The sequence below is a fragment of the Carya illinoinensis genome, chromosome 8 (genome assembly GCF_018687715.1).
Source record: "Carya illinoinensis cultivar Pawnee chromosome 8, C.illinoinensisPawnee_v1, whole genome shotgun sequence".
Lineage (NCBI taxonomy): Eukaryota > Viridiplantae > Streptophyta > Magnoliopsida > Fagales > Juglandaceae > Carya > Carya illinoinensis.
Genome location: NC_056759.1, coordinates 3,768,878 through 3,791,874, shown reverse-complemented (window position 1 = coordinate 3,791,874; position 22,997 = coordinate 3,768,878). Strand labels below are relative to the sequence as shown.

Genomic DNA, 22,997 nt, shown 5'->3' with positions numbered 1-22,997 from the left:
ATAAAAATAATTTTACAATTTAATATATAATATCAAATCAAGTTAAGCTGGGAATTTACTTTTATGAAATCTTGTTGTCGTGACTTAAAGCATTTCTCTCTCTCATACAACGCCAGGCTTAGCAGTTGTTGCTGTACTGCTGTTGGGAGTTTCAAACTATTTGTGTGTCGATTTTCTGAGTAATCATGTGAAACAAATAGAAGAAATATTTGGTGATTGATAGGCACCAATCTGTAATTCATGGGGGGGAAAATATGAAAAACCAAACGGTGATTCTGTATCTTTCAATAATGCTGACATACGATGATGAAAAGATTTCTTTCTTTCGGGAAGAGTAATATCGAGCAGTACTTGTCGTTTGACAGATGAATCGTACGGATTTAAAAATCGTGTAGCAAAACGTTGAGATTGAAAGGATAAACTAAAAGGAAAAAGATTCTCTTGGGTTAATGTCCGAATTCGATGATCATAACTTATATATATGGTTTGTAAATACAGATTTCATACGCTAGCTACACAGTGACTGCAGTGTAGCAGACGAGACGCATGCAGGACAAAAGGAGCAAGTGGTCTGGTCTGCAACTGCAAATCGCAATTCATGATCGATCAATGACACAGTTTTAACGTAACTAATGTTTGGTTTACACGGACAGGGAGATGTACGGTGAATCGTCTGTGATTTGTTTTTACTTTTTTTTACCGTTTTGTTAAAACTTCTTTTACTGCATGTCTGGCTGGGACGACGAATAATATTGTGACCACCTCTATGGCTTACTTACGTGTGGGTGAAGGCTGTAACTTGTACGGCCATACTGAAAGAAGACAGAGAGGCAGGGGTTGCCAGGGAACTGAAATGCCTGCTTTCGCTTATTGGTTGAGTCTCTCACCAGCTGCTCGGCTGTACCAAAATTCATAATTATGCAAAAACAATTCAAGATAATGTCCTTGCATGTGTCATTTTATTAAAAATACTAAATTTTTTTGTTTAAAAGATTTTGTAGATAGGAAAAATGTCAGACTTCTCATTATAAATGTCAGACTTGTCATCATACTAATTTGATATGATATTCTTAATTAATTTTTAAATTTATTATAAGTATGTAAACAATGAAAATGAAGGTGAAGAAACACGATTCCTAAACAAAAAACCTTAAAAATGGGTTTGACATGATCTGTTTGCAACTCTACTCTTTACCTGTTGCCAAAAGAAATCGGATAATTGGAGCAAGTTTTGTTGAAGGAGACACCGTTAATAGAATGCTGTAAATCATTTATAAAATAATCTGGAGATGGAGCCTTCCGCATCTTCCTCTAAATTCATCCTCAATCATACGAAAAAATTAATCTTAAAATCATACTTTTTAGATTGATCCAAGAAGAAAACCTGAGGCTCTGTCTCCGACCATTTATTGTTATCTACTCTTTTTATTTTTTGTATTTATGGCAATGATACTCAATGTTGTCATTGTTGCAACTCTGTATTCATTATCATCATAAATACCTGCCCCTTATAAATAATGGAACACCATAACAAATCTATGCATTAATGGGCTCTACACGAGGGAACAGCACAATATACCCAATAAGAACAGGACATCTGTAAAAGTCTTTTGGCAAAGCTTTAGGCCTCGAAGAAAGGGTATTTCATGTTGATTGGTATAACAGCCATCTTAATTTAAAAGATTTTCTCCGGATAGTCAAGCAATCCGGCTCTATATATATACATAAAGAAAGCTTTGAAATTTTAGAAACCGTGTATTGCAGGTAAGCCAAAACATCAAAATGGGGCTCAAGATATAATAGTCCATTTGTGCTTTAATGATATTCATTTCTGTTTTTACTATCTCATATGTTAATTGTCTAAGTTGGGTGCAAGTTTCACATGACAAATAATTATCATTAAAAAAAGGACTGAGGTTCTTAGATCGTGGACACTGTTTTTATGCATATATCCATCCACTCAAGTGGTTTTTTGTTGGAGTGTATATTGTTTTGCAGGTCTGCAGCTCAGCAGTAATCCTCTTTTCTATCCCACATTCATTGTCCCTTTCCATGATCTTGAAATATATAAGTCTCTCGTTTCACAGCCCCCGTCCTTCATATCAGCAAGAAACTTATTCAAACCCTTCATTATAGTGTACAGGAAAAACTCAATAAAGGACCAACAAAAACCTCTGTACATCACTTAACTCCAACCCCAAGCCAATGGGACCCCCCCATCTCTGATCTCTTCCCAACTCAAAAAACTACTCCAGAGACCCTTTTTGTTTTTTTTCACTCTTCCTTCCTCTGCTGTCCTCTTTGTACTTGATATCACTCCAATATCGGCCAGCTAATCCTCCAAAAGTCCTTGGGCCCTTTTTAAAGGTTTTAACCTTTGCGTTATTCCCCTCTCCTCCTCTCTGTCCACGAATTTCCCAGTTCCCGCAGGCCCTCAGAAGAATTCCAAAACCCACTCACATAGTTTCTCAACTTTTCTCTATAAATTGAGCAGAACCCATTATTTTCCTCAAACCTTAAAAGAATCTCAGGCTTTCTCCTCAACATACTACACTTACCCTGTTTACCTCAACTCTTAAGCATATTTTTGACAAAAACCTTTCTTCCTTATACACCAACCCAAGACTATACCGTAAAAGCTAAGAATGAAAGAGTATTGGACCCCTTTTGCCTCTCTTCTGGGCGTTTTGGCCTTCTGCCAAAGCCTAATCCAAGTAGTCTTTCCACCTGAACTCCGCTTCGCCATTGTCAAGCTCTCTAACCGGATCTTCCACGGGTTCTCCTCCTACTGCTACTTCGACATCACCGAGATCGACGGCGTCAACACCAACGAGCTCTACAACGCCGTCCAGCTCTACCTCAGCTCCTCAGCCTCCATCACCGGCAGCCGCCTCAGCCTCACCCGAGCCCTTAACTCCAGCGCCACCACCTTCGGCCTCTCCAACAATGACTGCATGGTCGACATCTACAACGGCGTCACCGTCCTCTGGGAACACGTCGTCACGCAAAGGCAAGCTCAAACTTTCTCGTGGCGTCCTTTACCAGAAGAGAAACGAGGCTTCACTCTCCGAATCAAGAAACGCGACAAAACGCTGATTCTTGATTCGTACTTGGATTACATAATGGAAAAGGCAAACGACATACGTAGAAAGAACCAGGACCGTCTTTTGTACACAAACTCGAAAGGTGGATCCTTGGACTCAAGGGGACACCCGTGGGAGTCTGTTCCGTTTAAGCATCCAAGCACATTCGAAACCTTAGCCATGGACCCGGTAAAGAAGCAGGAGATCATGGAGGATCTCATGGGCTTCGCCAACGGTCAAGGATTCTACCAGAAGACTGGGCGGGCCTGGAAAAGAGGGTACTTGCTTTATGGACCGCCGGGGACTGGGAAATCAAGCATGATCGCAGCCATGGCAAACTATCTGGGTTACGATATTTACGACTTGGAGCTGACCGAGGTGCATACCAACTCGGACCTGAGGAAGCTGCTGATGAAGACGAGTTCCAAGTCCATAATTGTCATCGAAGACATCGATTGTTCTCTAAATTTAACGAACAGGAAGAAGGCTAATAGTACTAGTTCGCCCGCTAGAAGCGCTTACTATGATATGGGTGAAATGCGAGGTGGGGGTGGCTCGGGTGAAGATGGTGGGAACAATACGATGACGCTGTCGGGATTGTTGAATTTCACGGACGGATTATGGTCGTGCTGTGGGAGCGAGAGGATTTTCGTGTTCACCACAAACCACATCGAGAAGCTTGACCCGGCATTGTTGAGGAGTGGGAGGATGGATATGCACATATTTATGAGCTACTGTTCATTTCCAGCGTTGAAGATACTGTTGAAGAATTACTTGGGGCTGAATGAGGTTGATTTGGAGGTTGCGGTCTTGGAAGAATTGGAAGGTGTCGTTGACCGGGCAGAGATGACTCCGGCGGATGTTAGCGAGGTCTTGATCAAGAACCGGAGTAATAAGGAGAAGGCGGTGAGGGAATTGTTGGAGGCGTTAGAGGTGAGGGCAGAGACGAATGCGAAGACAGGTGGGCCAAGGGAGAGGGACGCGGAGAATGTGGAAGAGGACGAGGAGCAGGAGAAGAGGGCCTTGGAAACTCCCAAACAAGGGTGTGATGAGTTTGAAGAGGAGAGTTGCAAGCAAAGAAAAGCAAATGATGAGAAAGATGATGATATGACAAAGAAATGAAGCTTTCATTTTTTTACTTTATTTTTCCCCCTTTTTGTTTTCTTGTGGTGCGGAAAGTTAGGGGATAAATGGCATACTGTTCCATATTAAGAGCTTGAAATTTTTTTTTTTGGGTGTGGCAACCAGAGAAAGAAGGAAGAGTGGGGTGGAAATGAAGGGAAATCTTTTCTCCAGCTTAAAAAACATGTCATGTATATCCTTATTGTCTTCTTTGAATAATGAATAGATATGATATGTTATGTTCCATGATAGGGCTACTTTTCTCTTACGTTGCTTTGGGATCTAAAACCACATGCATAGATCCCTCGATATATATTGATGGAAGTGTTACAAGAAGACAGCTTGACATACGTTGTAAACTTGCTAGCTATCTGAGCTTTTTGTGACCAGCTGGAAGCACATGGGCATTATCAGTGATGTGTCTTGATGGGAGGGGGACATATTTGCTAGCTTTATTAATGTTTATGATCAAGGAATGAAGTTTTGAAACTGGGTAAAATTCTTTCAAGAATTTACATTGTCTTTTGAGAAGAGCAAAGTCATCTTGAAGAGGGATGGATCTTATCTCAGCATGTATTTGAAATGAGCAACCTGTGGAAGTTTTCTCAAAGTCATGAGTGGTTGTTCTTTCCACCAACTTTCTACTCTTAGAAAAAAGAGATGTATATTAATGTTAATCTTGGAGGAGACTTTTTGAAAGGAGAGAATTAGAGAGGTGAACAGAAATAAGACGAAAAGGGAGAAACAACAGGAGAAACGAAGATTTTGTGTTGGGAAAAAGGAGGATTGAGTTGCTAAAGCAGCTGGAAAGTCCTCACTTTTAATGAGAAAAAGTTGACATTTTAGTGTTCATCGAAGGAAGTGAGTTGTCAAGCCCAGAGTAGATTTCCACAGACATGGCGGGGGCACATAACACAACCTTTTATAACTCTTTTGCAGTGAAAACATGCAATTTTTCAAAGGAATGCTCACCAACCCTTCATTTGTTATACAGCTCAAGTGTTTATATTTTTATTTTTTTTATTAATTTTATTTTTCCTTTTTTTCTTATTGGTTCTGGATTTTTTTTAAAAAAAAAAAAGTAAAATAAATAAATACATAGAATTTGCCTAGTCTCTTTGTTTTGGGCTGAAGCAACCTTCAGTTTATTCAGATTTTCTTCAATTTCTATTGTCCATCAAAAAAGAAAACTAAAGACATGGGTGAGTGAGAGTTTCTTGATTCCATGAAGTTTTTATTCTCTCTTAATCCCTATCGATTTGCAATTTCCAAGATGCTTTTTTTTTTTAAAAATAGTACAAACAGTTCGCGTGTCAAGACTCAAGACTCAAAACTTGATTCCATAATTGAACTTCTAAATGCCATTTTCGTTTGAATGGGGAAGTTGAAGAGATTGGATTTTTTAAAGAAAGCAACCATACTGAGAACTTGAATAAACAGTTGACCATCTCCATTGGAGTAATGTAACATGCAAGCCATTTTAATATATTTTACAAACAGGCGTTCGTCTTATTTGAATTTAAAAATCATCCTATTTCATCTAATTATTATAATTTTTTCAAACCTTCAAATAAAATATAATAACTAATTCAATCTTTTTAAATTTTAAAATAAAAATTAAATTTTAATTATATTTTATTCAATTTTTAACGACACTTAATTTATTTCATCGCAACTCAACTCACTATCTAAACTTTTCCTTAATGGTACGATTAAAGATACGTTAGAATAGTACAGTGATCTCATATGATCTGTGAATAGTAATAAAAAATCATGAAAAATAATAATAAAATATTAAATACCGAAACACAATCGATTTAATTCTCTATAATCTTTATATAGTTACTCTGCCTTTCTATATGTTTAGACATTGATGTGACTTTGTGTGACTAAAATATAAGAGTTTAAGTTCGATGTTCTTAGGATTTTAACTTTGCTTGATGCATTGTCTTTATACATCCCACTACATCACATGGTCTTACTCAACAGTGGGTGTCATTATACCTACATTTTTTGTGGTAGGAAACTCAAAAATGCGAGAGAGAGAGAGAGAGAGAAACAAAATTATATTTCAATCCTTGTAGGATGGATATAAAGGGGTTAGTACGTAGTCCAAGTCAAAATGAGTAACCCAATCATGCACATCACCATCCATACTAACCAACAAACGCCACGATTCCTTTTTTCAGATCAATGCAAAGATTTTTATTCCGACGGTTCGCCACTGAGGTTTACCGGGTCCCACAAACCATAAATAGCCTTGTCTTTGAAAGCTCTTCCTAGTTCCAACACTACTTGCTTCAAAAGGACCGTACTCTCAATTCCAATTTGAGAACAATTCCATTCTCTGCAGAAACAAATGCCAAACTCATGACTCATGAGAATCAAATCTCTGGTTCCATGTTTTAGCCATAGAAAAAAGGTATAAAAAATGACTGTTTGCTTCAATGAATGGAGAAATTCTTGGAAAGCATATAGGATGCATGGAGTCCAGAAAGGTATAAACATTGAAGAAATTAAGGTCAGAATCTTAGACCAAAAAGGTTTAATTAAGACCAAGTGATGGCCTCCATTTTTCATCACTCATTCTCTCCAGTCAAAGATTGGATTCTTAGACCAACTAAAAAAAGTGAGCATATATGCATATATCCCTAATCAAGTTATTTTTTTGCATGAGTTGTGTTGCAATTCTAAGCATATTTTCGAGCACGTACGCTTTAAGCAAGATTTTTTTTTTTTTTTTTTCTCATGGGAAGAAATTTCTTTGCAAATATGAACCATCAAAACCATGTCAAATGAAAAATGATGGAAGAGAATAACCAACTATTTTGTTAAATTAAAACTCTATAATTATCTCTCAGTGCTGATATCCTCACCTTTGGGCTGATTGAAAAAGATAGGCCCAACAAGCTTAGCCTTGAGCAGAAAAAGTCCAATATGCAAAGAGTTTCAGGTTGTTCAAGGTTCAGGCCTGCCCAAGCCCCATTTCATCACCCCCCCCAAGAAACTCCTGCTCTCTACTCTGATCTGGTACTCTCGGCTCTTAAAAAAAAAAAACCTCTAAACACCATGTTCCCGAGTTATGCAGCTGCTGTACATTAATTACTATTCATCCCATATTCCACACTTGTTGTGATTCTTTTTTTTTTTTTTTAATCAGAATCAGCATATCTATCTCTTTTAATTTCTCTCTTTCCAAGTTTTTTCACCGAACTTATCTCTCTCATCGACCTCTCTCATCAAATCCCCCTTCTCTCATCGGGTTTTCTCTCTCGCCGAACCCCTTTTCTCTCATCGAGCTCTCTTTCTCTCTCCTCAAGCTCTCTCTCTCTTCTCGATCTCAATTTTGTATTAGTTTAATTTTCACTTTTTTTTCATCTAATTTTCGATACACAGGATACTGAGAATCTGAAGCTAGTTCTTGTGTTTTTATATTTAATTGATGAGTCCAATTTGTCACATCAAGTGTGTAGTATAGAATTTATAAATCAACTGATGAGAAGATTTACTTTTCCTCAATAGTATCATTATTTTTTTTCTTATATTTATTTTTCTTATTTTCACCAAACAAATTTCATTCTTGAAAAAACTTTCTGTTTTAATTGTTGGTTAGTTTTATTTTTTATTTTATAATAGATTTGGATATTAAGATGAGAATTTTTTTATTTTAGATAAAAGTTAAAAGTTGAATAAAATATTATTTTTTAATATTATTATTATTTTAAAATTTAAAAAATTTAAATAAAAATTTTTAAAAAATTAAATTATTTATTATATTTTATATAAAAATTTTATGAAAATTGTATCTTAGCTGGCAAAGTTGTGAATGGGAAGCGTGCCATCACTGCAACAAAAAACCAACCCGTAAATGATCCAACGTTACAAGGCCTATTATTAACAAACTCAACAGGCCCGACAGCTCGTTCCGTAAGAATCTCGTAATTGGATCCTATATCTACAGAGTTTTTAAAACATATTAATAAAAAAATACAAATAGGTTTTTAAAATATTTTTAAAAAATTAAAATATATTAGCTGTCAACTTTAAGGATAAACAGGAGACAAATTAGCATTTTTATAAAAATAATATTCCTTAAAATCACAGAACATATTGTAAAAAACTGAATAATACTACGTATATTATATCCAATTAATTTTAGTTAGAACAGTTAAAAAACGGAGGTGCAATAAAATAAAGAACTGCGAGGGAGAAAACAGAATCGCATCTCTCCCTCCCCCTCTCATCGTACGCTTTCTTTCTCTCTCCACCTTCTTTGCTTCAACTTAGCACGGAAGAGAGAGAACTAGGAAGTAAGATGTATGTCCAATCTATCTGTTCGACCACATGTTAGCAATTTGTGAAGCTCTCTTTTCGTTTGTGCACGGGCGGGTTTGAGTTTGCTCCCATAATTTTTGATTTTTTTGTTGGTGGTGCCGTTGTTGTTGAAGATGATGGTTGCAAACAGCTTCGATCTGTGGCAAAAGGACGCCTTCTTTTCTGCCGCCGAGGAGGTTCAAGGATCTGCTGATGTGTATGTTTCTCCATTCATTGAAAGTCGGCTACCTGAATTCAAGGAATTTTATGTCAAATTCTTCGCTTTGTGGGTTTTGGTGATGTGAGAGTTTGATGATTTGTCTGTTAAATTTTTAATTTTGAAAGGTTCGGTGATATAAGTATTGAACTTCGCAATAAGCGTTTGAAGGATTTGTATTTGAGTTCTCCGTAGTGTGGAGTTCGGTGATTCCAATGTGCATTACTGTGGGTTTTATTGCAAGGCTTGGAATGATTTCATTGCAAATAGTGTTTCAGAAATTGCATTAATTTCTTGTAGCTTTTTCATTGATTGTGATGTTGTTTCTGTATTAGTTAGTTGGAGGGTGGTGGACCTGGTGGTCTCGGGTTATCTACGTCCATTTATTTCTCTTTTTGGTTTTGCTCACGCGGTATGGTCCGTTTCTGTATGAGTTTCCTTTTATATTTCTCTAATGGCGAGGTTGACTTTGTAACTAATATTTTCATGTAATATAAAGTTTTATCCATATGCATTATGTATAATAGTTTTGATCTAGTATGCTTTAGGACGAAGCACCTCTTTGGGATTGGAATAAACGATTGATTATTAGTAGTTGCAATAAAATTTGCAAGACATGGTTTCCCATCTTTCATTCTTCACTCAAAGTCTGGAAAGGAAGACAGTTGCAAGCTGTCATGATATATCAACTATCAAGAGGTTCAGAAATACTTTTCAATACTCTTTTCGGACCGTCAAGTTTCCAAATCACCTAAAAACACACAAGTTCTTTACGGCATTCGATATCGCACCCTGCATGCCTGTTTTTAGAGCTATTGTAGGGAGCGGTATTGTGGACACACCCCAACAGTCCCTCCTTCATGATGACATTCCCGCAACTCGAACCTATAACCTTTGGCTCTGACACCACTTGTTGGACGGTTGAGTTGCCAATCCACCTAAAACCAATTGGTGTTAGGGAAGGTTCATTCAAGTATTTTATGGCGTTCAGCATGCACCCCACAAGACTGTTTTTACTTTTTAGAGCAGTCGCAGGGAGCAGTATTATAAACACTTCCCAACAAATACAATATTATCTTCTTTCACAAAATTCATTATTAAGGTTCTTTAGCACCATTGGCCTTATTACTTTCCCAATGATGAAGAGGTGCCTAATCCTTTCAGTGGAATGTATTGCAGTTAGTGTGTTCGTTTGATTTATATAGTATTGGTTGTACAGTTGACATTTGTGTTATATACATATTTTTCCCTTGTTTGTATTTCCAGAATGGAATCAGCATACAGGACATGGGTAAGAGAGAGGCGAGAAACGCTATCACCAGAGCATTCGGATGAACTCTGTACAGAGTTGCAAACTGCTTTAGGTACTTCCAAATGGCAGGTACATTACTTTTCTTGTTTCTCTAATTTCTGCATTCCACCTATTCCCTTCTCTTTAATTTACTTTCTTTTGTTAGTTCAATAGGTTTGCAAAGTACAAGGTAACTCTTGTATTACCTGTAGTTTGGTTTCTGGAGGATAAAGGATCACTCAACTTAAGCCAATGTTGGCTCTTTTATTTTCTAAGATCAGTTTTATGCTTTCATGGGTTTCAATCATCGTCAATTTGCGATACTTATCATTCAAAACACATCTGGTTTCTTATTCTACTTATTCTCACAAATCGAGTTGCATTTAGAAACCTAGTTTTGGTTTTTGCCTGTGAATCCCTTAAGGTGGTCATTCCTTGATCCTGCACTATTGGATTTCTTTTTTTGTATTAGTTGGAAGAATTCGAGAGGGCTGTCAGGTTGAGCTATGGGCGTCGTGGTGATGACAATACAACAGCTAGGCATAGACAGTTTATTGCTGCCATCCAAGACCAAATATCACATGTTGAAGCATCATTAAAGGAATATTTTTATGAGGAAGGAAAGAAATCCCTTCAATGGGTGAATCTAGATGAAAATGAACGTGATGAGTTAGCCACATTTCTCTCCGGCACCTCCCAAAGCTCGCAAAGCGCAATTGATGAATGTCTACAGCACAAACCTTCAAGGGAAAGCTCTCTTTTGGAGAACCATGCTCAGAGAAAACATGCAGACCTTAATTTGAATGCTTCCTGTAACAGAGGTTTTTCTGATGAAAGGAAAGGTTCTAGAGATGTTAGAAGTATTAGTAAGAATGGAAATCATGTCATAAAGATAGAAGCAAATCAAATTCATGGAAGGACAGATGATATCATTTTTCAAGCAGATAGAACAACTAATAATGCAAGGAGGACGTGGAGTTTGCCAGATTTTGGTGAATTGAAGATCATAATTCCTGATGAAGAAGAACCGATGAACAAACTAATGCCGAGTGTTGAGGACACACCTAAAGTAAAAGGCTCCAAATCTTTCTTTTGGAAGCAAAGCTGTGGGAAGTTACCGCCGGGGCAGGGTCCAGTTCATTTTTTCAGTCAGGTCAGTTGTTAATCATGTATTTGAAAAGGCAAAATGGTAATTTTCTTGAATGAAAAAAATATTTGAAAAGAAGAGCAATGCTTCTCCTTATTTTAAATTCTGTCATCTTCAATCATTCTTATTAATGTCATTTTTAAGAGGTTTCGTGTGTCAGTTACTAAAATAGAATGAAACAATACTTTAGAGAAAAAGAAAGAAAATCAGGGAATATAATACTCTCCTTTTTTGTGCTTGCTGTCAGAATAACTGCAATTTTATTATTTATTTTTTTTTAGTTTTTGTTTCTTTTCTTTTTTTTTGGTATTCTGATATATACATGGTGATGGTTAAACATGATTGCTGAATTCTCATGGAAATTTATAACTTCAATATGTTTCAGCTCTTTGGTTGGATTGGTGGGCTCCAGAGACAATTGCAAAGTCCACTATACTTATCGCTCCGTTGTTCTGTTCAAGTTACACTTGTTTTGATGCTGACTGTTTTTTTTATTGGTAAGCTCTTGATTTGCTTTAAATCTAGTTTTTTTTATTTATCATCTAGGTTTTTTTTAATCACACTACCACATTCTCAATAAGAATTATATTGTTTGTGTATTGATATTTATTCACTCCCTTACCCTACAAAGGATATTTTATCCACTTCACGCTCCAAATTCCCCTGTATATCATCGTAGTGGAAGTGTAAATATGAACTCGGGGATTAGAATACCATGCAGTAGATGGAAGTAAGACATTCGATCACTCTCTCTCTCTCTCTCTCTCTCTCTCTCTCTCTCTCTCTCACACACACACACACACACACACATGCAAATTGGATTTTATCTATCTATTTATTTATTTTGTGAAAGTGAAACATACGTTAAGTTTAAAGAGTTTATATGTATAAAATTTTGTTAGGATCAATGTTGCTATTTCTTATTTGGAAGACCTAAAAACCCATGTTTTGTTCTCTTTTTTCTCCTGCAGTACCTTTTGTATTTTATTCAGCTTGATTCAAGTGGGATTTTTATGACACGCCATCAAGACAATAGGTATTTTCATTGTCTTAGAAACCCTTTTTTATTACAATCCTTTTAGAGGGAGTGGAGCACTAATGTGCAATTATCTAGTATGGATACCTGTATGCTTGAAGAAGTGCTACTACTGCAAAGAAAGTTTACAAGAGTAAACTAACAAAGTGGCATGGTTTCATATAATACATTAAATCTACTTTACAATAAAAACAACTTTACAATCTAACATACCACATCAAGCCATGTCAATTTGTGAATTTACTTATGCGAAATCTATTTGTGGTTAAAACATTTCCAGTATGGTTATTGTCTCTATGTTGGCTTGTACGTTATGGATGCTACCTGGTACCTGCTACCTATCTGATACTTGTTAACTGCATTCAAATCTTGGAAATGCGTTACTAAACATGTGTCGGGCACCTCAATCCCTTCAAATCCCATGATAAAACCTTTCCCGTTGAAACATTTCTCGTTGGCTTTTGTTTTGAATGAAGGGGCACACTTCAAGTTTCTTTTTGAACAGTACCTTAACATACAGAGACGTGATTTACCACAATTCTCTATTTCTCAATAATGAAATAGAGCTAAGGTCACTGTTAATATGTATTGCTGTGTGTTTATCTTCAGGCATTGAAGCTGTTAATAAAGCAAGGGAAGTTTGAAAGGCCGGTGCTTGCGACTCTAAATTCTAGAACATCATCACAACATGCATGTCATAATGGAGTGAGCAAAACCACCGCGTTGAAGTGCAAGAAGCAAAACAGGCAACAGGAATTGGGCACCTCTTTATATTTATAGACAACTCAAAATGTAAATACACTTATGTTGTCTTCAAATGGAAGCTACCAAGAATATATCAGCATAGACAATCGATTCGGAATAAGCTCTCGACTTTAAACATGGTCAAGAACTCATGCTTATACGTAGTTGCATTGAATGTTTTCTCATCTCTTCGATTACTGATCATTGTTGTCAACCGAAAATTTTAACCATCACCAATTTTTTTTCTTTTTCTTTTTTTTTTTCTTTTTTTGATAATATTGATTTTGACCGTCACAGAATTGCCCCTTTATTTAAGTTATATCATCTATCATTCTTATTAATATGTAACTTTTAAATAATTTTATATGTCAGTGCTTGTGAAATAATAATGAATTACAAGTCACTTAAAATATATTATATAATAAGTATGATTAGAGACAATAAAGTTTTGGAAGAAAGAATTATTTCTAGAAAAAATGAGTGGAATATGGTAGTTCAAGCTCAAGCGAGCAACCCGCTAAACATGGTTTGTTAGTTGGAACATAAGCCTAGCCAAGTTCAAGCTCAACTAGGGGTTGGCAGTGGCAGCCGTACCGCGCTACCCCGCCCCCATCCACCACGCCCTTTGCATGGCCACCCATGCAGGGGTGGGGGCCCCTGCCTCACAGGGAGAATGCCCTGTTGGAGCGGGGGGTGAGATAACCCCAACGAGCCCCACCTCGCCCCCCGCTCAACTCCACATATATAAAAGAATATTTTATATATATATATATATAAACTCATTATATATAGACATATATAATTTATTAAAGACTTGAAATTGTATTCAAATTATTAGATTGCCTTGGCCTATATAAGATTGCTTAAATATATAACTATTGTATTACATTAGCTTCATCAAAACCATACTCAAAATTTGATAAAAAGTACATATTTTTCATAAATCTAAAACTTCCATATCTATAACTCTATATTGGATTAGCCATTAGATTCATCAAAATAATAATATAATATTATTTTTTTAATAATAATAATTTTAATTTTTTATTATTGAAAGAGTGAAAGGAAAACTTCTTACTCATACTTGTGCCTGGGCCCACCCAGCACATGCTGATGCCTAGGCTCGCAACAATGTTTGCATCCTCTAATCGTTGGAGGAATAAATGGGAATAAAAAATACATTTAATTGGTGAATAGTAGTCATTTAAATGTGAAGAAACTCATAGATTTATTATAGTTCAAAACTTCCCACTCATTCTTTTGACTAATCTAATGTAGTTGTGATTTGATGAAATTTATCATATTCTGCATTTGGCTACACTTTTGATGAATTCAATACCAACGCTCTAATGAATTTAAATTCTTTTTGTATTTATAAATTTTAATTTATAGATTAAATTATATTATAATTTGCATACAAAAATATTATTTTTGGTCTCAAAAATAATTTTTTTAACCGAATAATTTCCCGCACGGTACGCTTCGCCTCCCCATGGGGGTAGCACCTCTGGCCCACACGTTAACAGGTGCATGCTGGGGAGCTGGACGGTTCCGCAACAGCGTTCGAATTTGAAGTTTTGAACCCATTTGCCGCCTTCTCCACATTTGTACAGCCGCTACGGCTCGTCTCTGTCTAGTTTGGAGTCGATCCCCCCAAGTCCATCGTCCCAAATTAAAATGACCCCAGAGAATCTCCTGCTCCGTCCTCTCATCACCCAGAAATGTACCCTCGGCTGTCCCGTCCTCGACCGGTGTCTCGGTGGCGGCATTCCTTGCAATTCAATAACCGAGCTCGTCGCCGAGAGCGGTTGCGGCAAGACTCAGATATGCCTCCAGTTGGCTCTCACCGCCCAGCTCCCGATCCCCCTTGGCGGTCTCTCTGCCTCCTCTATCTTCATCCACACCGAATTCCCTTTCCCCTCTCGCCGTCTGCACCAACTCTCTCTCGCCTTCCGCTCTTCCCACCCTCCGATTTTCGGCGGTGATCCCTGTGATTATATATTTGTTCAAGGCGTGCATTCTGTGGACCAACTGCTCGGTATATTGACAAAGATGGAACAGTTTGTTGAGAACTCGAGAGCCCAGTTGCCGGTTAGGCTTATTGTGATCGACTCCATAGCTGCGCTCTTTCGTTCCGAGTTTGATAACACCCCGGTTGAGCTTAAGCGGAGATCGTCGCTTTTTTTCAAGATTTCCGGGAAATTGAAGTCATTGGCTAAGAGGTTTGGCTTGGCGGTTGTGGTGACGAACCAAGTGGTGGATCTGGTTGGGCCGGAGGGGATTAATGGGTTGAGGATTGGGAATCTGGCATCTTTGTGCTCGTCGGGAAGACGGGTATGTCCCGCTTTGGGACTAGCGTGGGCGAACTGTGTGAATTCAAGGTTGTTCTTGGCGAGACATGAGGAGGTCGATAAAGAAGAGAATGAGTTGGTGGATGTGAATCTGCAGAGCACACGATCAAGAAGGCGACTTCACGTTGTTTTCGCTCCTCATTTACCCGAGTCTTGTTGTGAGTTTGTGATAACAAGGAAAGGGATTTTTGGAGTTGAGAGGGAGCAAAATGCTGCAAAGAGGAACGAGGCTTAGGTCTAGTTCTTAGTTTTTGGGTCCTCTCATTTTTTGGTGCAGCAGTAGCAGAAATTCGAGCGGCCGGGAATTAGAGCGACTTTTCATCATCTCATTTCCTTCAGAATATCCCAGACCCAGTATCCCAACCGCAGACGCAACATATCTCATATCCGCATGAACAGGACAATCGGAATCGCTTTGGGTCCTTCTTCACAATATTCTGATCAGCCCTCTCCCTCCAACCTACCAACGGATTCAACATTTTGCTCCAGACCCGTGAGTGGTTCCCACCAGCTCGTGCCCTCATTGCTTTCGCCGCCTCCCAACACAACAGCCATCCCTCCGCTGCTTCATCCTTCAATGCATATGCCAACTCATAACACAAAGTGCTTAAAACTAAATATATCGCTCCTTTCACATGTTCTGAGAAAGCAGTTTTAGAACAATTTTATTTGATTGTGAGCATCTGAAGGCGCGAGACTTTGGTTTGACATGCAAGGTTCTGCATTATTGCAATTCACTTATGTGCAGGTCTAGAAATTGTCTGCATAATTCTACTAATGTTTTCTTTTCTATTTATGGGATTGAAGAATTGGATAAGCAACGCCATATTCAATTTGGGGTTGGTGCAAAATTGCAAATTGCAAATGGAGATGGTTGGATTTCATTCATTTCTATGGGAAGTGGGAACGTTTGTTGCAAGTTGTTCAACTTTATCTAGAACCAAAATTGTCGGGGTTGGTAATCCATGCATGACTACTAAACCGGAAATTCACTGCAAATAGAGTTGTAGTAAGTCATTTATCAGCGAACAGGCTTGTAATTGTGTCATTAATTAATACCAGAACGGTCTCTAAAAATATGAAATGAATGCCAAAATTAAAACGACAACAGTTAAGGTTCAAGGGGTAGTAGTACTGCACAGTACCATTCCGTTTCATGTTGTATTTTGCTTCAACACGATCTGTTCTTTCCACAAACACATGCATGAACACTGTAGATTGCCAGCATCATCGTTGGTGACAGCATAATGTCAATCTAAATGATTAAATACATACAGCAGCACTGATAATTTTTTGCTTCGTACGCCATAGTGTATGGGATTGGCATTGATACCACAAAACTTTTAGTTGAAAAAAGGCCCAAAGACTATCATAATTTGGCTTTTATCATGCTCGAGAAAGCTGCAAACAAGGAATGATAAAAGCGTAGATAATACACCCGATGGTAAAAGGTTCTATATATGTGTGCATTGAATACAAAATATATAGCGAGTGTTACATAATTACACATAACCATGCATGCTACATAGGTGCTCCCAAAACAGTGGCTCTGCACTCAAGTTAGTCACTGACAAAATTAGCAATAACTCCACTCCCCCTCATCATAGTCGAAATTGAGTAAAGGGGTGAAAAAGAAGTAGCCAGCGCATCACTCATCTTCCGTGACAGATGAATTTATGATCACAACGGTCGTGGTGTCTTTACCACTAGGCCCTCATTTTCTTTTTTTTGTCTTTTGTTTTTCTGTCTTGATCTTGTAGCATATGTGGACTTTGAACAGTTGTTTAATTTCCAAATTTGTCCCATGTATGTGGAATGATCATTGGGATAAGTCTTCGAAAAGGATAAATTGATATTTTAGCAGTCGATCGAGAGACATGATCGCTAGCTACTCATCATTTATATGTTTGGTTGTCCAAATCTTAAGTTTACTCGAACATTACAAGTAATGCTATATTTTAAGGTGAGAAAGTATTCCTTTTAATTGAAAATATTTCCATAACTTATATATTTCGATCCCAAACGAAATGTTGTCATTCACGTGGTCGGTCATGTCACACAAATCTCTCCTACATTTTAGTTAAAGAAATGTTAGATGCAGTTTTAAAATATATAAATTTTAAATGTATTCACTATTAAAAAATAATTTTTTCATGTTGATATCATATTTATCAACTTTTTTAAAATGAAATATACAATTTAAAATTGTAAATATCATTTATTTTTCTAATGAATGTACATAGCGAAGGGTAATTCCCATCAAGAGTTCTTCAGCGCAAGGTGTGGCATATTAACACTTCTTAGAAACTAATAATACTTCTTAAAGGGATCCTATTATCTATGTATTTCGACTTAATTATTATTTGTACAGAATCATCACTTCTTTCACATGACATTAATACATAAGTTAGTATCAATCAAAACAACCTATAAAAGTGTTTTAAATAAGGTGCATTTTTATAAAATAATTTATAAAAGTAACATTATTTTATATAAATATCTTTATTATTTTAAAATATTATATGGTAAAAAATGTTGTAAAAAGAATTATACTACTCTTATCTAAATATATAATTAAAGAAAAAGTTGAGACCCAATATTTAAAATTTAAATGGATCACAAAATAAATGCAGAAGAATATGATTTTTGTTTTCATAATGTCGGTCGGGATTCTCGTGATTTTCATTCATTTCTATGCCCCCACCACCAAACAACCATCGTCCGGCATTGTACAAAATTGTTCCTTCTACGTGAAGTCATAATTGTAGCAGAGAGGCTAAAGACGTAGACCTGCAATTCCAACTTTTCTATTTTACCAAAATACCTACACATCACATACGTGGCAAACCGATAAGCTGTATCCAGCAAGGGTAAACTTGTCACTAAGCTCACACGTGTGGAAAGCAAAACGACGCCGTTACTGCCACACTGGAATGGTCCTTGCAGCTCAATGCTCTGAGCAACCTCCAGAACCCCTTACTGGAGCTCCGGCGCACTGGTAGCTTACCGTGAACATCACGCGGCGCCGGAAATAGCGTCGAAGGACGATTCCTCCGAACCTGCCGGTTCTTCATATCACCAAGCTCCATCTCAGGCGGAAACTTCACCATTCCAAACATCAAGAAGTACCACCGAGGCTTTGCCGCCGTTTTAAGAGCCGTGTCGGACCTTCCCACGCTCTTCACCGATATATTCCGTTCTACTTCAGGTGTCGGTGATATCAAGGAGTGTGATCTTCGGTGGAGCTTCCTATAATCCAAAGCGTGGCTGTTCCTCGTCATGAGTTTACTAGTGCTACTACTGCTGTTGGAACGAGTTATGGGGCTATGTAGCTTGGATAATGGCTGGCAATATCTTCGGCGGAAATGGGCTTGTTTTATATGGTTTCTGTCGGTGATTGATATTTTGGGGGCTTGACGAGTAGTGGGAGGAGACTGTTCTTTGAAGGGTATGAGTTTCCCGCAGAAGAAGATGTCGTCGGCTGGACACATGTCGGAGCTGAGGTCGCTGAAAAACTCGAAGAAATCGGCCGGGGGCTCAGAGTGCGATCGAGGAGAGTGGTTGGACAAGCGTTTGGAGTCATTGTCGGTGTTGTTGTCGTCGTCCCTGCCGACGGTTTTGGGATATAGTGGAAGGTCGCAAAGAGAGAGCCGCTCTTCTGTTGCTGCTTCTTCTTCTTCTTCTTCTTCTGGGTTCGGAAGGTAAGGATTTCGAGGATTCTCTCTCATATTATGATGAGAGGGAGCGTCAGATGGAACCATAGATTAAGAATATCGTAGGGGAGCCTTCTAGTCTCGACATTGGATTTGGAAACGGATCATAAAGTGTGTATATATAACTCAATACAGAGAGAGAGAGAGAGGGAGAGAGAGAGAGGTGTGTCGTATTGATCATAAACGTAATTCACTTGGAGAATGTTATTTGTATACACTGGGTATAACCGATCCAATTTTTTGATTAGGTATAATTTTTAGAATCTATTATATGGATTTTGTATTTTTAAGAATTGATTTCGGTTATCTTATATTATTGATTTTATCGATTTCGATTTGATTTTTTAATTTTAATAAAGTGTTAATTTATATTATATATTAATATATCATAATATTATAATGTTACGACTATAAATTATAATATTATGCTAATATCATAATAGAATACTAATCTATATCATAGTATCATACAAAACTAATATCATATATTAATACTAATATATTAAGTTAACTATATTATGCTATAACTCTTATAACATATGATCAAACAAATTACAAATATTCATATTTAAGATTAATTAAGATTTTATGCTATAAATTATAATATAAAATTATTTTATATAATATTAAAAACTTAATTTGTATGTATATATATATTTAAACCGATCTGATCTGGTCTGGTCCTAGAAAGCATATAATCGAAACCGGACCAGATTTAACCTATTTTTATAATGTAGAAACCGGTTCCAAATCGGACCCGACCGATTTTTCAATTTAAACTTTTACCCCTAATATACACTACCATCTTCTCTCCACATGTCGATATATAACATTTCAGTTCTTAAATTCATTATTTTAGAATGTGAAACACTTTGATCACAAAAAATTTATATAAAAATAATCTTATAAATTGATGTAGTTTATTGTAATTCGTCATATTGTAAAATTATTTTTATTATAAATTAAATCTAATAAATCAAATGAAGCTACGACAGATTGTGAGATTATTTTATATTATTTTTTTGTGTATATAACAATACTCTTTTAGAATATAAAGATTGATTTAATACTTTGCAAACGGTAACGCTACACTTTTGTTTTAGAATATAAAGATTGATTTACTATGTTTTAAATTGAGAGAATTTGTATAAAATAATATTATTTTCATAAGTTATTTTACAAAATTGTCGCTCATTTAAAAGTTGTGAAAATGATTGTATATGTATTATTTTTTTAATCAATGATGTCTCAAAGTTTTTTTTTTTTTTTTAAAAGGTTAAAACAAAAAAGAAAAGGATAATAAATCATAGATTAGGGTTCATATTCCTTGACTGACCCATAGAGAGGACCGCCAAAGATCTAAGAGTAGGGCTGCAAATGAACAGAGCCGCTCGTGAACAATTCGAGATCGACTCGTATAAACTCGACTCGGACTCGATTCATTTAATAAATGAGTTGTTCGTGAACATTAATATTGGTTCGAATATTAAACGAGCAAAACTCGTATAATCTCGACTCGATTCGGTTTAGGCTCGTGAACAATATTCGTATAAACTCGATTCGACTCGTTTTGAACTCGTCACAATACTCGTAATATTTATATATATATATATATATTTACATATATTATTATTTTATTATATATATTTTATATGTTATGTATATTATTTTTTATACTTTGTATAAGTAATATATATAAAAAATAATATATGTTGTTATTTTAAGTTTATGTATAAGTAACATGTTTTATTATTTTACAATAATAATTTATCTAGTTTATAAAAGAATTATTGAGTCAAATATAAAAATTTTATAAAAATAAACAATTCTAATTGATTGCGACACTTTCTTAACTAATCATATTTTGATTATTTGGCCATATTTAATATTACTAGTAAAGGCAACGTTCTTTGGACGTTTGGCTAGTGCGGTGCATAATTTAGACTTGAAACTAAATTAAAAAAAAAAAATTTAACAGCATTTTAAATTTTATTTGTTTATATTTTTAATTCTTAATATAATTTTATATAAAATTCATATATGAATTGAAACAATTTAAATGAAGTATATGCTAATAGTTAAATAATGAAATTTTTTTATAAACATTATCATTAAATTTACAATAATTATAATTATTAATGTATGAATTAAAACAAATAAAATTTTACAACATTTCAAAATTTTTTTGATGTTTTAAATTCTTAATATAATTTTATGTAGAATTGATATATTAAGTAGAAAAATTTAAAACTTAAATTTAAGAGGAAAAAAGATTTTAAATTTTTAATAAAATTTTATTTAAAATTTAGACATTAAGTGAAAAAATTTAAACGAACTATATACTAATAATACATGAGCAATGATATTTTTTTATAAATATTATTATTAAATCTGTAATTAATCATCAATATATAAATCAAGAGAAATAAAATTTTACAACATTTTTAATGTAATTTCAGATTTTAAATTGTTAATAAAACTATAGTAAAATTGAAATATTAAGTGAAAAAATTTAGATCAAAACGGGACCGTTTTAAGCAAGTGCCACAACGAAAACGCTGCCGTTTAAACCCGTTCAACCCACCCCGTCCCTACCCAAAACGGCGCCGTTTTGACACCACCAAAACCCTAACTATAAAAGCAACATAAACACATCTCTCTCCCTTCCAGATTTTTCTTCCCCGCCCCCCTTCTCTCTCTCTCTGTTTCTCTCACTTTCTCTCCTCTGTTTCTTCTTCCCCTCCCCACCTTCTCCTCCTCCTCTTACATTTTTTTTTCTTTGTTTCTTTTCCTTTGTGTTTACATGTTTGTTTATTTTTTCTCTAGTTGCTTTGCCCTTTTTTTCTCCTTCCCCACTCCCCCTTCCGTTCTCTCTCTGTTTCTGCTTCGCCGTGCACTCCCCTCTTCTTCTCCTGCTTTTACATATTGTTTTGTTTGGTTTTTGTTTGTTTTTTTTTTTTTGTCCTTTGATTTCAGATCTGTGGTTGAAAGTTGGGATTTTTTTCGTCATTTGGGACGGTTTCGATGGTTTTTCTTGTCTTCTTGGAGTCTCTCTCACAATTTCTCAGTGTTTGTGAAAAATGAAGCCTTTGTTGGTTTTTATTGCATAAGAGGATAAGATTTTGTTTTTGGCCACTGATATGGTTTGAAAATTTTCTTTTTTGTGCTTAGTTCCGTCTTCATATTTTGGCAGACCTTAGAGAGATTAGGTCTTGTTTGGTTGCTGAGAAACGGTTGGTAGGACGAGGAAAGAAAGTTTATTTGAATCGATTTGAGTGTTTGGTTGCCGAGAAATTTTTTTTTTTCTGATTTTTTTCTTAGACTTTAGATCTGAACATATGTTCACAGATCTGAACACGTTCTTTGGTTTCTATTTTAGATCTGTCGAAGAATTTTTTTTTTTTCTCGTTTGGTTGCTGAGAAACGATTGGTAGGACGGGGAAAGAAAGTTTATTTGAATCCATTTGAGTGTTTGGTTGCCGAGAAATTTTTTTTTTTGTGATTTTTTTCTTAGACTTTAGATGTGAACACAGATCTGAACACGTTCTTTGGTTTCTATTTCATATGTATTGGAAAGTGACAATGAATCAATAATCAATATCTAGTTAAAATTGATTAAAAGAAATAATCTCATTTATTTATAAAAAAAAAAATCTCATTTGTGCTTCAATCAATTAAAAATAAAATAAAATTGTGAATAAGATTTTAACCGAGCTCGAGTCGAGCTACTCGAGCTCGTATAAATTCGTATATTTTTTGTACTCGAGTTCGAGTCGAGTTCGATTATCATTTATTTTATACGAGCCGAGCTCGATCAGAAATTTTCAATATTTTTCGAGTTCGAGCGGACATATATGCTAAACGAGCTCTTGACCTCTTGCTCGAATTCGACTCGATTCGGTTCGTTTGCAGCTCTATCTAAGAGCAGTAGTAGTGGTTTCAACAAACTTTAGCTAAAATTTAGCTAAAAAAATTCACT

General features: G+C 35.9%; 4 protein-coding genes across 5 annotated transcripts; 3 read left to right on the top strand and 1 right to left on the bottom strand.

The window, feature by feature from the left end:
- Positions 1-2,106: 2,106 nt before the first annotated feature.
- On the top strand, positions 2,107-4,451 carry LOC122274253 (AAA-ATPase At5g57480-like). The gene has a single exon (XM_043083274.1). It carries the CDS (start codon positions 2,646-2,648, stop codon positions 4,203-4,205), a length of 1,560 nt encoding a protein of 519 aa, XP_042939208.1. The 5' UTR covers positions 2,107-2,645; the 3' UTR covers positions 4,206-4,451.
- Positions 4,452-8,374: 3,923 nt separating this feature from the next.
- On the top strand, positions 8,375-13,139 carry LOC122274165. Of its 2 annotated transcripts, XM_043083143.1 has the most exons (6): positions 8,376-8,736; positions 10,003-10,117; positions 10,500-11,180; positions 11,560-11,671; positions 12,146-12,210; positions 12,820-13,139. In XM_043083143.1, exons 1-5 carry the CDS (start codon positions 8,654-8,656, stop codon positions 12,169-12,171), a joined length of 1,017 nt encoding a protein of 338 aa, XP_042939077.1. In that variant the 5' UTR covers positions 8,376-8,653; the 3' UTR covers positions 12,172-12,210; positions 12,820-13,139. The 2 variants fall into 2 exon arrangements, with proteins under 2 accessions (XP_042939076.1, XP_042939077.1); XM_043083142.1 differs by lacking the exon at positions 12,146-12,210 and having other exon boundaries at positions 8,375-8,736.
- A 1,300-nt stretch (positions 13,140-14,439) lies between these two features.
- LOC122318128 (DNA repair protein XRCC3 homolog) lies at positions 14,440-16,189 on the top strand. Its single transcript, XM_043135297.1, has one exon. The coding sequence runs from the start codon at positions 14,632-14,634 to the stop codon at positions 15,538-15,540; it is 909 nt and encodes a 302-aa protein (XP_042991231.1). The 5' UTR covers positions 14,440-14,631; the 3' UTR covers positions 15,541-16,189.
- A 1,744-nt stretch (positions 16,190-17,933) lies between these two features.
- LOC122319058 lies at positions 17,934-19,182 on the bottom strand. Its single transcript, XM_043136933.1, has one exon. It carries the CDS (start codon positions 19,064-19,066, stop codon positions 18,194-18,196), a length of 873 nt encoding a protein of 290 aa, XP_042992867.1. The 5' UTR covers positions 19,067-19,182; the 3' UTR covers positions 17,934-18,193.
- Positions 19,183-22,997: the final 3,815 nt, after the last annotated feature.